Source organism: Gossypium hirsutum, chromosome D08 (genome assembly GCF_007990345.1).
Source record: "Gossypium hirsutum isolate 1008001.06 chromosome D08, Gossypium_hirsutum_v2.1, whole genome shotgun sequence".
Taxonomy (NCBI): Eukaryota; Viridiplantae; Streptophyta; class Magnoliopsida; order Malvales; family Malvaceae; genus Gossypium; species Gossypium hirsutum.
In genome coordinates, this window is record NC_053444.1 from 61,243,331 (window position 1) to 61,258,577 (window position 15,247).

At 35.1% G+C, this 15,247-nt stretch overlaps 1 protein-coding gene across 2 annotated transcripts in view; it reads left to right on the forward strand.

Moving 5' to 3' along the window:
• LOC107941513 (short-chain dehydrogenase TIC 32, chloroplastic) overlaps nucleotides 1-14,767 on the forward strand; it is a 54,686-nt gene extending 39,919 nt beyond the window's left edge. Inside the window, exons 2-4 of one of the 2 annotated variants that reach the window (XR_005916974.1) lie at nucleotides 12,173-13,348; nucleotides 13,461-13,539; nucleotides 13,742-14,700. Coding sequence is in view for 1 of the 2 variants with exons in the window: in XM_016875063.2 (XP_016730552.1) it covers nucleotides 13,170-13,348; nucleotides 13,461-13,539; nucleotides 13,742-13,861 (378 nt within the window). In the remaining variant the exon portion in view is untranslated. Of the gene's footprint in view, nucleotides 1-11,981; nucleotides 13,349-13,460; nucleotides 13,540-13,741 lie in introns of those variants that run through there. The other variant, XM_016875063.2, reaches the window with a different exon arrangement.
• Nucleotides 14,768-15,247: the final 480 nt, after the last annotated feature.

Consider the following 15,247-nt stretch of genomic DNA (forward strand, 5'->3'; position numbering starts at 1 on the left):
GAAAGCTTTCTTGACCCACTTACAAATGGCATCCCCAATTTTGAAAGAAAGCACCTTAAAAACCATCGCTACCTAGGGCTTTCAATGGTGCCATATCAAAAAGAGCAACCCTTATTTCCTCGTTCGTAACATTTCTCCTGAGAAAATTAACATCTTCAGAACTAAGGCAAGGAAAAGCACTAGGATGCAGAATTCCTAACGAGCCTAGATTCTCCCCATAAAGATATTGGAAGAAATTAACCGCTTCAGTCTTGAGAACCTCAGGATCAAAAATCCAATCCCCATCAGCATTACGTAAAGCAGTGATTTTATTAAAAAATTTTCTCTGAACTGTGCGTCTATGAAAGTAACTAGTGTTGCGGTCTCCCAATTTCAGCAACTCGCATCTTGATTTTTACGTTTAGAGCATCTCCTCATGATGAAGAATATTTCAAGCTCATCTCGAATCAAAATTTCGCGATGAAAAAGAGAATTAGACCCTGAAAGGTCTAAGGCATGCTAGATTCTAGAAAGCTTATGCATTAACTGCCTCTTCCTCTGGTTTATATGTCCATAAACATATTTGTTCCAGCTTTTAAGCTTACCCGTAAAACCAGCAATCACATTAGTCATATTACTGTCAAAACTCTAATTTTTCTTGACAAAATCAGAAAAAATTTTGTGATGCAACCAGCCAGCTAAAAACTAGAAGGGGCGATTAGGAGTAAGTCTATCCTCATGGCAAAATTTGAGAAGAAGATGACGATGATCAAACTTAATTATGGGTAAGTGGGACACCGAATAGTTAGGAAAAGATTCCATCCAAACGTCATTACCCACAGCCTTGTCAAGTCTTTCAGTGAGATTACGACGATACCATGTAAAAGGAGGTCCCTAAAAACCCAGGTCATGCAATTGAGCTTTATCCATAAACTCACAAAAAAACTAACATCTGTTACCTTCGATATGACCACCTTTTCTTTCAGCTGAAGAGAGAATGGCGTTAAAATCTCCAATGGCCATCCAAGGAGATCCCCAAGTGGAATTGAGCGACTTATATCATTCCACAAAATCTTCCTTTTCATTTTATCAGGGCTCCCGTACACAAAAGCAGCAAAGATCGGCTTAGGATGAAAATTAGAACATATACGAGCCGAAATAAATTCAGGATGGTTACCAACCACCTTTAAGTCAATCAAATTTTTCCATCCGATTCAGATACCTCTAGAGAATCCTACTGCTTCTACACGATGAGACTTATCCCATCCCAACTTTGCAATGATAATGTTAGCTTTGTTCCCACTAATTCTTGGCTCAAGATGACTAACTATATCAGGCCTATGCTGATTATTATACTCACGAAAAGCTCGTAAAAATTTATCAGACGCATATCCCTGTACATTCCAAGATAAAATAGACAAATTCATAATAATAAAATATTAAAAAGGTAAAAAAAACTTATCTTATTGATGAATGGAAGAAGAAAACTCCGCTTTCTCTCCTAGTTGTTGTGACAAATCCTTAGCAGAATTTTTATCAATTTCAGATGCAATAAGTTTCACTGCCCTCTTCATAGAATCTGCAAATGGAACTCAAATATTTTTAGAATTTTTGAAACGATTTCTTGGTCCTTTTAATGTTTTATTAAGTTTCCTACCTCTTTTTGGACCAGTCCCTTTAGCATTCTGTCCATTAAAAACGTCCCTAGGCAAATTAATTCCAGCCGATTGATTGCCCCCCAATTCCTCATTCACAGTCACCAGAAGACTTTTATTAGTAAACACAACTGCCAAATGATTTTTGGCCTCCAAAACACCTTCATTTACCTCTACATTTACAAAAGAATTCTCTTCAAAAGTAGGATTAAAATGCACTACATGGTCTACTTTTTTGTGAAGAGAAAATTAGGGTTTCACTTGTATAATTGTATTTGACCTGTAACAGCAACATTTTGTGAATTTAAAACCAAAGGAAAAAACGAGCCAGAATTACGTGAAATTAAAGGTCTGTTGTTTCCTTCATTGTTTGGTAGAGAATCATGCATGGCACTTGAGACTTTAGAAAGTGTTGTTTCAGGTACTTCCCGATCCTGGGCCTCCTGCTGTAACCCACCGCAGGTATTGCTAGAGGCATGTTCTTTATTAAAAAGGAGAAAGACTTTTAGCAGCCAAGGGAGCCTATGAATCTACACCCGTCTTAGTCCCACCCGTGGACTGGTCAACCGAAGTGATAATGGCTTGAAATACTTGGGCTTCGCCCTTATGAAATTTTCCTAACGACAGACCCAAATTGGATTTCTTAAAACCATCATTAATGGATTTCCTGCCTGTTGAAACCTTATTTTGAGAACCAATTAAAGTTGCTTTCCCTTTTTTTCTTCAAATCAGTCTGGGGATCCTTAATCGTTTCCTCTTCCGATGAAACCGCCTCCAAATCTGCTAAAGATTGAAAGCGCGATCCCAAATTTTTCTTCCCTTTCAAGTTATTTCCTTTTTTAGTTCGATCCAAGGTGTCGTGATTCCAAGGTTTCTTCCCAGCATCTTAAGAACCACAGAAGTTAACATTTCCTTTTCCAAAAGTTGATAAACTCTCTCTGAAAAGTCAATGGAAGGAACACCATCAACAAAAGATTTCTTGACATCCTGCTCTGTAAGGGAGAAGCTATCAGCAAAATGTTGGTCATCATTCTTGTTATTCTAATCTAAAGTTTCCTTTCCCATTAACATATCCTTCCATGACAACGAAGGCACTAGTACTGGATCCACAACCATCACATCATCAGGAGTTGCATCTGATTCCTTAAATCGAACCTTCTTTGTGTTGGAATCCTCAAGAATAGAGATATCATCTCCATTCCTGTTCTCAGTATCGATCGATGAAGACGAAAGCATTACAGAAAGTTTAGTGTATTGCAAATTAAAATGGTAGGAACAATAAAGTTTAATCCTTTTAATATCATATATGAAAAATAATATTAAGACAACGTAAATGTGTCAAAATTATTTCCTTAAAAAGAATTATTTCCTTACCTTAATTGTCATAAAATCATGATCTCACATTCTTAAATTGAGCTTTAGAGAGAGTTTTAATATTAGATCATGTAACATTTAAGGAATTGACTAAGATGAATTTAGATCAAGTTTTTTATTAGTACTAAAATAATTCAAGTGTTGATTGAGTTATAGTTCAATAGGTATCGATATTGTTGTTAGTGAAGGAGGACATGGGTTTGAGTCTACTGAAACGTATTATCCTCTTATTTAAGAGTTAGGGAAAAGCTATGGATAATTCTAGGCATTGTATAAAAATACTACCAATATTACCACATTTCACACATATGTAATTGTATTTAATTATTTTAAAGTGTTTAGGGTTACCTTTTATGTTATATTTGATATTGTATTTAATTTTATTTATGATATGTACACCTAGACACCTAGCTTTTTTTTTACATATACAGTACAAAGTTTTTTTTTTTAAAATGATAATGTTATTTACTTTAATTTTGTCATTTTTCTTCATACTCTATTATTGCTGAAAAGCAAATTTGCAATATCCTTTGTCCATTTTTTCAAGTAACGTTCTTTATGATTCACCTTTTCCACCACAAATAAATATTTCACAATATGTACAAAAATAAATAAATATTTCACAAATAATTAAGCTAGTCCTTTTTTACTTGCATCAGTGCTACGCGAAGGTTACCTCATCCACTGTTTCCAAATTGGTGTAATTTTGCATCCAATCCCTTTACTCTTTGACCTTTTGAATTTTAATTTTTATATACTTTTTAAAATGTATTTTTAATTTCAAGTATTTAATCTCTTTTACTTGACTTAAAATGATAATAATGTTAACTGAACTTCTGTTAAATATGGATATGCTTTATTGATTGGAATTTAATTTTTAAATTAAATATTTAAATATTAAATATCATATATTCAAGCTTAACAATAATCAATTAAATAAATTTAAAAAATCAATTAAAAGTATTATAAAATTAATTCATAGGTAATTCAACCAGCTAAACCATAACTTTAAAAAAAATTACTTTTAATCTCTAATGATCGTGCTGCTAATTTGGCTGTTGATTGAGTGGCTTCTTATTATAGGAAGGAGATGTGTTTTTTTGACTGATTGCAGCCACCATCTTCTTTAGTCCATATTCTAGACAAATATGGCCTACCAGTCCTGCCTGGTTAAGTTTTTTGGTTTCGGTTCTTTCTTGGTTGCTTTGTATAGTGACTTGAGTTTTTCTTTTGCTTTGAACAAATGGTTAATTGACCAAAATAAAGTCTCTATTGATAGTGATTGATTGATCAAATTCTAAAATTAAACAACATTTGAAAACATTTTTTTATTAACACCTACTATTAAGTTGAGTGATAAAGATGTTGATGCTCCTTAAATAATTTATCAGTTCAAATTTATAAAAAAAAATCAATATTAAAAATATTTTATCTCTATTTAAAATTTTAACTCGACTCAAGTTTTATATTTAATCGATATTCATATGAATAATGAATTTTGAAAATTCTAAGATTGAAAAAGAAAAAAAAGTTTTGCCATTAAATGCAATGGATAAAATTTTACAAAGGGAAAAAAATTGGCACATGGGGAGGGGGGACCTGAGGAAGAGGCAACACCAACAGCAACAGCTGTTGATGAGAGGCAGTTTACTCGGGGAAAGTTGGATCTATCAATTTGCGAGAAAAAAAATTAAAAGAAAAATAAATCTTGTCAGTCTGGGTTTATTTATTATTTTTTAACAATTGGGAATATTTTTTAAAATTATAATTTATGCTTTTTTATTTTCTGAAAAATATATTTGTTTGATTAATTTTTATCTTGTAATTGACTTGGACTGTGATCAAATATTTATACTTTCTACAAGTTAAATATTATTTTTTTTGTAAAATAAAGCATAATCACATTAACGTGAGCCTAATGATTATACCGTAAATTATTTTTGTTTGACTAAATCAAACATTATTTTAATTTATTAACTGGTCCAATTACAAATGAATTATTATTTACGAAAGATTGATGTACTAATAGCATAAGTATTTTAAATTTGATTCAAACATGAAAGTTTGACTCAACCAATCCGATTTTACTATGAAAAGTTAGTAATTTGAATGCATCCAACTTAAACTCGAACTAATTAAAACAAGTAACTCAAAATGATACGAACTTAAATTAAATATATATATTTTAAAAAATTAATAAAAATAATACTTATAAACTAAATTATTATTTTGTTTTAATTATAACTGGCGAAAGTAATTATGATTGTCTATTATCATAAAATATGCAATTTTAGCTTATATCATATGATTTTGATAACAAATTCCAAAAACAATAAATAGTTAACATAAAATTATATTTTATCTATTTATTCCCAAGTAAAATTAATAAATGAATACAATGCAAAATTGTAAAAACAAAATTGATAGCATGAAATAACTATTTTTTTTAAAAAGGCAATAATTAAACTAAATCAAATATATGAAATAAATTTTAGAAAGTCAACCCACGTAATACGAGATGCTTAAATAACACTCACTTTCATAATACATTCGTAAATATAAATAAAATTCAATAATAATATAAATTTAATTAAAGGCAATGATAAAATTTAAAAAATTTTAAAACCAATAAAGGATCATAATATAAATACATAAGTAGAGAAAGACTTAGGGCTAGTTTGGTAATATTTTTGAAAAATACTGTGGAAAAGTGCTTTTGAGAAGTATTTTTGAAAATTTTGAGTGGTTGGTATTGCTGTAAAAAAGTACTTTTGAGAAATAAAATGTTCATTTTAGACATGATATTATAAAGTAACAAATATGTATTTAAATAATATTCAAATTAGTTAATATTATGATATTTTAACAAAAATATAAAAAATTATTTGTTATAACTTATTGTTAATATTTTAATATATAGTATTAATTTTAAATATTTTAGGAAAAGTGAGTTCAGACAAAAGAAAAAAAGGGGAAAAAATGAGTTCTAACGTCTAAAAAAAGGAGAAAAAAAGGAAGACAACAAATAAGGTAAAAAATATAATATCAGCCTCAAAAGCACTTTTGGCTAAAAAAAACCACCAAAAATTAGCTTTTTCATCTGAGAAAAATGTCTTTTTTTAAGCTGAAAAAGCTTCTAATTTTTATCCCGTTCTTTATTGCTTTTACTACAAAAGTATTTTTTCCTTAAAAGCTCATTAGATAATTAATGCCGAACGCAGCCTTAATCATAAACTTTTAAAATAAAGAAGATTTCAAACAGAAATTATTCCAAAATGAAAATCATTTAAGCATTTGGAGTGAAAGGTTTGACTTTTATTATTTATCATATTTTATATTTAATATATATTAAATACTTTTCTTTTTACTCATAATTCCTAAAATTTTACAATTGTTTTTCCCAAAAATCTAATGTGACATGATGAAAAGTTGAATAGAGTTTATTTTTCTGACATTTAATTTCATCCATTAATTATTTTGAATCTCGAAAGATCCCAAGAAAAATCGCATCTTGATCGTTACTATTTGTTTTTATATAATATACTTTTTTGACCATGAATGAAAAAAAATAGTAATTTTGTAAAAACCCAAATGACAAAGCTTGTGCAGAAGGAAACAAAAACATATGTTGATGGGTGAATTCATAAAGGAAAGAAATTGGCGCTGTAAAAAGATTAAAAAAAAGAGAGTGAACAATCATAGAAATTAAATAAAATTTTAGTCTATTTAATAAAAAATTAAGAATATAAGGATAATTAATTTCTAGTGTAATACATGAAAACAAAATTCTAAAAATAAGGAGGAAAATTATTGAGTACACTGTTTGAAAAGTTTTTAGACTCTACAGGTACAAGTAGAGTAAAATATATTATCAATATATCAAATATTCACTCAAACAAGAACAGAAGTTAAAATAAAGTACATTATCAATATATCAAATATTCACTCAAATAACAACAGAAGTTAAGAGTTAAGACTTATTTAGAACTGTTAAGAAATGGCTTAAAATTGGTAGTGGATTGTTGTTGTTGGTAGTGGGTTGTTGGTGGTAGTGGATTAGTGGATGGTTGTTGGTGTCCATTTTCAACCACAAATCTTTGCCAAAGTTTTGGACAATTATGTCCTTGAACTCTCTTATAAATAGAGAGGTTCATTAGCCATATTAATCATCCCAAACCAAGAGAGAGCAAAGCTTGTTCTTTGAAAGCTAGGATTTTAGCTTTCGGGTTTTCTATAGGGGTTGAGAGTTGTGAGGTTCTCGGGTTGTGTCTTGAGTGTAAAACACTTGTAATCTTCATCTTGTTATAGTGAAATTTCTTTTCGCCTCTGCCCGTGGACGTAGGCATTAAAGCCGAACCACGTAAATCCTTGTGTTCACTTTATTTTTCGTTCCGGTCAATTTACTTGTAGTCATATCGGAGTTCTCGAAACGATCCTTTCCGCAACAAATTGGTATCAGAGCGTAGTTGAAGGAGTGATAATATTTTCTGAATTGCCCTGTGACTGCAGCTTTGTCTGATCTTTCACATCAGGAAGAAAATATTATCATTCATTCAAAGGTTCCAAATTATGGCTACAAGTGTTTCATCGACTAAGTATGATGTCGAGAAATTTACCGGGAAAAATAGTTTCAGTTTATGGCGCATCAAGATGCGGGCAGTGCTGGTTCAACAAGGATTGCTAAAAGCATTGTCTGGTAAAGATAAATTACCAAGCACGCTTTCGGAAGAGCAAAAGGATGACATGCTAGAAAGAGCACATAGTGCTATTCTGCTATGTCTAGGAGATGAAGTGCTACGAGAAGTAGCGGATGAGAAAACCGCGTCCGGTTTGTGGCTCCGGTTAGAGAGCAAGTACATGACGAAGTCATTGACGAACCGGCTCTACCTCAAGCAAAGACTCTATGCCCTGAAGATGGAGGAAGGTACACCTGTTTCCCAGCACCTGGATAAATTCAATTCCATTATCATGGATTTGAATAATATCGATAACAAAATCGATGATGAGGACCAAGCAATAATTGTTTTGTGTTCTTTGCCTCCCTCGTATGAGAATTTTGTTGATACAATGATGTACGGTCGTGATGACCTGACTCTAGAGGAGGTGAAAAATGCCTTAAGTTCCAGTGAGTTGAGGAAGAAAATCACTGGTAAGGTGGTCGAAAACAATGAAGGCGAAGGCTTGGTTGCTCGAGGAAGATCCAAGGCAAAGGGTGGAAGTTCAAGTAAAAGCCATCCTAGATCGCAGTCCAAGAAGAGAATACAGTGCTACTACTGTAAGAAGTACGGGCACATGAAGGTAGATTGTCCGAAAAGGAAGGAGAAATCAGAATCACAGGAGCAACAAAATGATCGTGCGAATGTAGCTGATGCAGATTCTTCAAGTGATGCCGAGATCGTTCTTGCAGTATCCGACTCTTACGCTGGTGGGAGATGGATTCTTGATACGGGAGCTACATTTCATATAAGTACTTCGAAAGATGCATTCTCAACATACGAGAAGCATTCTGGTTCAGTACTAATGGGAAATGACCACGCATGTCAAGTCATGGGGATTGGCACAGTTCGTATAAAGATGTTTGACGGTATTGTTAGAACTCTAACTGATGTTCGGCACATTCCAGAAATGAAGAAAAATTTGATCTCTTTGAGTACGTTGGACAAGAAAGGCTTTCGGTACTCTGCTGAAGGTGGAGTTCTCAAGGTATTCTCGGGTGCTTTGACTGTGATACGTGGTAATTTGGAGCGGGGCCTTTACTTCCTCGATGGTTCCTCGGTTACAGGTGTTGCGGGAGTGTCATCATCAGATGATCTAGATTCTGACACCACGAAGTTATGGCATATGCGGCTCGGGCATATGAGCGAGAGAGGCTTATCGGTGCTAAGCAAACGAGGATTATTGTCTGGGCAGTGTACAGGAAAGTTGAATTTCTGTGAGCACTGCGTCTTCGGTAAGCAGACTCGGGTAAAGTTCAGCACTGGGATTCACAAGACAAAAGGCACAGTGGATTACTTCCATTCTGACCTTTGGGGGCCTTCTCCGACAATTTCTAAAGGTGGTTACAGATATCTGCTTACCTTTATCGATGATTACTCGAGAAAGGTTTGGGTGTATTTTCTGAAGAGCAAGTATGAGGTTCTCATCAACTTCAAGCAATTTAAAGCTTTGATCGAAAATCAAACAGGAAAGAAGATCAAGCGATTCCGGACGGATAATGGCTTGGAGTTTTGCTCAGGTGAATTCAATGAGTTCTGCAAAAATGAAGGAATAGTGAGACACCGCACTGTTCGTCGAACACCACAACAAAATGGAGTTGCAGAACGCATGAATAGAACTCTCTTGGAGCGAGCTCGTTGCATGCGATCAAATGCTGGGCTCGGTGAAGAATTTTGGGCTGAAGCTGTTAATACTGCTTGTTATTTGGTTAACAGATCTCCGTCAACAGCTATTGAGCTGAAGACTCCTGAGGAAGTATGGTCTGGTTCTCCTGCTGATTACTCTGGTTTAAGAGTGTTTGGCTGCCCTGCGTATGCTCATGTAAATGAGGGAAAACTCAAACCGAGGGCGAAGAAATGCATATTTCTTGGATACGGCCAAGGGGTGAAAGGATACAGGTTGTGGTGTCCTGATCCGGTTTCGTCCAAGTTCATCATCAGCAGAGATGTGACTTTTGATGAGTCATCCATGCTTCGATCCACCACAAATTCCCGGGAAAAGGAGGAGTCAGATAGAATGGGAGATCACGGTGTTGAGAAGCAGGTGGAGTGTCAGGTGGACGCTCCAATTCCTACGGAAGGTACTTCAGTCCAGGATGATCAAGTTGAGGTGCAAGATTCCGATGAAGATGAGTCACCTCAAGAAAAACCATATAGCATTGCCACTGGAAGAACGAAGAGACAAATCAAACCAAATCCGCGTTACGCTAATCTGGTGTCTTTCGCGCTCAGTGTGGCGGAGTCCATTGGTATAGAACCTTCCAGTTATAATGAGGCTGTCACGTGTGATGAGTCGGCACAGTGGGCAATTGCTATGAGTGAGGAGATAGAATCTCTTCACAAGAACCATACTTGGGAGTTGGTTAAGCCGCCAAGTAACCAGAAGATAGTTGGTTGCAAATGGGTCTTCAAGAAAAAGGAAGGCATCCTAGGGGTTGAAGCAACTAGATTCAAGGCACGATTGGTTGCTAAAGGCTTCACTCAGAAAGAGGGGATTGACTACAATGAAGTTTTCTCCCCAGTCGTAAAGCATTCTTCCATTCGTGTATTACTTGCCATGGTGGCCAAGTCTGATCTAGAACTTGAGCAGCTTGACGTAAAAACGGCGTTCTTGCATGGTGAGCTCGAGGAAACAATCTACATGCGTCAACCAGAGGGTTTTACAGTTCCTGGTAAAGAAGACCATGTCTGTCTATTAAAGAAGTCTTTATATGGATTGAAACAATCCCCAAGGCAGTGGTACAAGCGGTTTGATAGCTTCATGATTCAGCATGGTTACACAAGATGTGACTATGATGCTTGTGTCTATCATCGGAAGCTCTCAGATGGTTCGCACATTTATTTGTTGCTGTATGTTGATGACATGTTAATTGCTTCCAAAAACATGTCGGAAATCAACAAGTTAAAGTCGCAGTTGAGTGGTGAGTTCGAGATGAAGGATCTGGGTGCTGCCAAGAAAATTTTGGGCATGGATATTCACAGAGATCGCAAGGCGGGCAAGCTTCGTGTGTCGCAGAAGAACTACATTGAAAAGGTTCTTCAACGCTTCGGCATGGATAAAGCGAAAACTGTGAGTACTCCGTTGGCACCACATTTCAAACTCTCTGCAGAGTTGTCACCACAATCTGATGAAGAAAAGCAGCAAATGTCTCACATTCCATACTCGAGTGCAGTTGGAAGCGTGATGTATGCAATGGTTTGCACTCGTCCAGACATTTCACATGCAGTTAGTGTGGTCAGCAGATACATGAGTTGTCCTGGCAAGGAACACTGGCAGGCCGTGAAATGGATTCTCAGGTACTTGAGAGGTTCTGCAGATTTATGCTTGGTATATGATCAGAGTGACTGCACTAGCAGTGTCACGGGCTATGTGGACTCTGATTATGCTGGAGATCTGGACAAAAGAAGATCTCTGACGGGTTATGTTTTCACTTATTCTGGAGGAGCCATTAGTTGGAAAGCTGTGTTACAGTCTACCGTAGCCTTATCTACGACTGAGGCGGAATATATGGCGTTAGCAGAAGCAGTGAAAGAAGCATTGTGGATGAAAGGTCTAGTAAGCAGTTTGGGTTTACAACAGGATTTCACTGTTGTATTTTGCGATAGCCAGAGTGCCATACATCTGACTAAAAATCAGATGTTTCATGAACGGACCAAACACATTGATGTCAGATATCATTTTGTTCGGGAACATGTTACGCAAGGTGACATTGTTATCAGCAAGGTTGCTACCGAGAAGAATCCTGCAGATATGTTAACTAAGGTGATCCCTGCATATAAGTTCAAGCATTGCTTGGACTTGATAGGTATTCGGGATTGATTAGCGCCAGAGAGGCGTTTGGAAGAGGTGATCCAGTTCGAGGAATTCACTATGATGTTCAGCTTGGTAAATTTCAAGCCAAGGTGGAGATTTGTTAAGAAATGGCTTAAAATTGGTAGTGGATTGTTGTTGTTGGTAGTGGGTTGTTGGTGGTAGTGGATTAGTGGATGGTTGTTGGTGTCCATTTTCAACCACAAATCTTTGCCAAAGTTTTGGACAATTATGTCCTTGAACTCTCTTATAAATAGAGAGGTTCATTAGCCATATTAATCATCCCAAACCAAGAGAGAGCAAAGCTTGTTCTTTGAAAGCTAGGATTTTAGCTTTCGGGTTTTCTATAGGGGTTGAGAGTTGTGAGGTTCTCGGGTTGTGTCTTGAGTGTAAAACACTTGTAATCTTCATCTTGTTATAGTGAAATTTCTTTTCGCCTCTGCCCGTGGACGTAGGCATTAAAGCCGAACCACGTAAATCCTTGTGTTCACTTTATTTTTCGTTCCGGTCAATTTACTTGTAGTCATATCGGAGTTCTCGAATCGATCCTTTCCGCAACAGTAACTTATAGCTCTCCTAGTTTAAAAAAGATTATTAGTTTCCTACTAACCGATCAGCGATTTGCGGTCCGATAACAGTTCCTCCTACCCACCCATCAATCTTGGTTGTAGCTGGAAACTGATCTGTGAAAGAAAGTACGTGGCTTTTTAGCAGGAAAGGAGCATCTGGCTTCTCTGCATATTCTACAGCAGACGACGTTACTCAAGGGATTGATGGAACTGCTCTCACTGCCATCGTTACCGGTTTTTTTTATTATTTTTTAATCTGGATTTTTAATAAACTTGTTGATGATATCTGTTGGCATTGAGGCGGCGTATAATTTTTTCTGGGTTTTGGTTATATATACGGTTAAGTTTATATTATTTGCTGAAATCTCTTCGGTAGATGAAAGTTTTAGTCTTCTTCATTCAAGGGAAGCACATTTTATATTTATTAAATACTACTACTGTATAACCTTTTATAATGGTGTTTTTGATGTTATATATATCCCAAGAGCTTGTACGAGTTCCATTTCAGGAGCATCAAGTGGTATTGGTGTAGAGACAGCACGAGTTCTTGCATTGCGTGGTGTTCTTGTGGTTATGGCAGTAAGGAACTTGGATGCTGGTAGGAATGTCAAAGAAGCTATACATAAAGAAATAAATGGTGCTAAGATTGATGTGATGCAATTAGATCTTAGCTCCATGGCGTCTGTAAGGAAATTCGCATCAGAATTTCAGTCCTCGACTCTTCCCTTAAATATCCTAATGTAATAAATCATATAAAGTGCTGCAAGTTCGACTGTTTACGGCCTCCTGCACGCGTTTATGTGTGCATTTACAATCATTTGTGGTTCACCTAATGATCCTTTACACTTATTATCCACTATAATTGATATAGGACATATTTTAGAAATTAGAACTGCTCGTGTCTGTGCGTGCAAAGACTAATAGCTTCTCTTTCTTTGCTTGAAAGTAACAATGCAGGGGTTATGGCAACTCCTTTCATGCTATCACATGACAACATAGAACTGCAGTTTGCGACCAACCATTTAGGTTATTCGGATTGCAATTTAGCTGTGATGTATCAAACCTAATGAGATATAGCAACTATTTTGCAGGTCATTTTCTTCTAACAAACCTTTTGTTGGATACTATGAAACTCACCGCACGTGAAAGTAAAAGAGAAGGGAGGATTGTTAATTTATCTTCAAAAGGTCACCGGATTGTGTATGGTGAGGGAAATCCCTTTGATCACATCAATGATGAATCAGGGTAAAACTGATGATAAGCTTCACCAATTTGCCCCCTTATGGAGTGCAAAATCTTGGCTGAATACTTCCTAAAATGCTAGGTCATTTCTCTTATTTTTCTTGTTGACATATAGATACTTCCCTCGGTTTGCTTATGGACAATCAAAGCTCGTTAACATATTGCATGCAAATGAGTTTTCAAGGCGTCTAAAGGTACACAACATGATCAATTTCTCTTTGATGTACAACCTATGTAGGTTATAGCATGTTGACACAGAGAATATAGTATCTCATTAGGTTTTCTTTATTATACCATTTTTAATTAATTACTACAAGTTCAGCTTCTCATATGCCATTAATGTGCCCAATGAGTTCAAATCTTTCAATGTTATTTCTCTTTTCTTGATATAAACAGGACGAGGGAGTGGAGATTACAGCAAATTCACTTCATCCTGGATCAATTATTATGACCGATCTTATGCGCCATCACGGTCTTATTAAGAGTAATCCTTCAAATCATATAAGATTTAGTTGATGTTTTTGCCTTTTAAAGATCTTTGTATATTGGAAATCGAAAGAGTTAAATCACTTTCTTGGATTTGAACTTGGCAACTTTTTTCACATTGGGGCCTTAACTCTTTTTTAGTAGGCCTTAGAACTTGGCAATTGTTCCCAGGTTGAGGTCTAAAGTTCAAGCCCCAATGTGAGAACATTTGTCAAATTCAGAGATTAATTTAGACAAAAAAAAAAGTTCAAACTCCAATATAGGAACAATCGTCCCAATGTGAAAATAGTTGCCAAGTTCAGGTTCCAAGTAGTGATTTAACCCAAATTAAAAACAAGTTAGATTACTTTTCTATACTTCAAAATGAACAAACTTCCCTTTGCAGCAGATTGGAGAGTCTCGTATGTCTTAAACAATTCTAATGTTTTAATTGATGCTTGTATTACTACCAAGCTTTAAGGCTAAAGATGAAGACTTGGCAAAAAGGCTGTGAGAATTTAGCTTGAGCTTGACCAATCCCAAGTAGTTAGTTAACAGTAACCCATTGGGGGAGGAGTGACAGAGATGCACTCTCCTTTGATCTAAGAAATCCAAATTGCATGACTAGATCTCGGTATAAGATGTTCACTGTTTAAGGAAACTATGAAAATAAAAAAATATATGTATATATTTTTGGTATAAGATTCTAGAGTTGCAGATATGCACCCAGTTTGAAGGGACAGGATTTAATGCGGAAAACTCTAGTCTCTGAAATCTGTAGGTGGTTTCAACCGATGTAGTCTGTTCAGGTTCGGTCGTTCCAGCCGGTGCACACAGTAGCAGTAATAAACTGATGCAATTAACTCTTTTTTATTCATTGGTTAAAATTTCGGTGACTGAAGGTAGTGCAGTGGTTGATGCATAAATAATATTAAAAAATTAGAATGTTATATTTTATATTTTATATTTACAATTTATTTAGTACCACCTTCATTTAATATTTGTAAATATTTATTAAATAATTTTATAAAATATCATTATCTAAAATGGTACAATATATCGTATCGATAGTAATACATGCTAATTTCAATAAAAAAAACGGTGTGTCTACCAATGGTATTGACTTTGTTTTAACTAGGCCGCATAAATCTGGAAATTAATTGACCAAAATTCATTCGCTTTGATTTTATATGGATCAGATTAGATAACTATTTTCAAAAACGAATTACTCCAGAACAAGAAATTAAACCATTTTACCATAAACCGGTATAAATATGAAAAAGCTCTGAATCATTTTTAATTTTAATAATTTTTAATAATTTATTCATTTAAACCAAATTAAAACTAAAAACGTCGGAAACTGATGATCGGTTCTAGAAACCTTAGGCTTAGAGCTGTCATTTTTTTTTTTTTTAGTAATTTGCTTCACGTAGGACT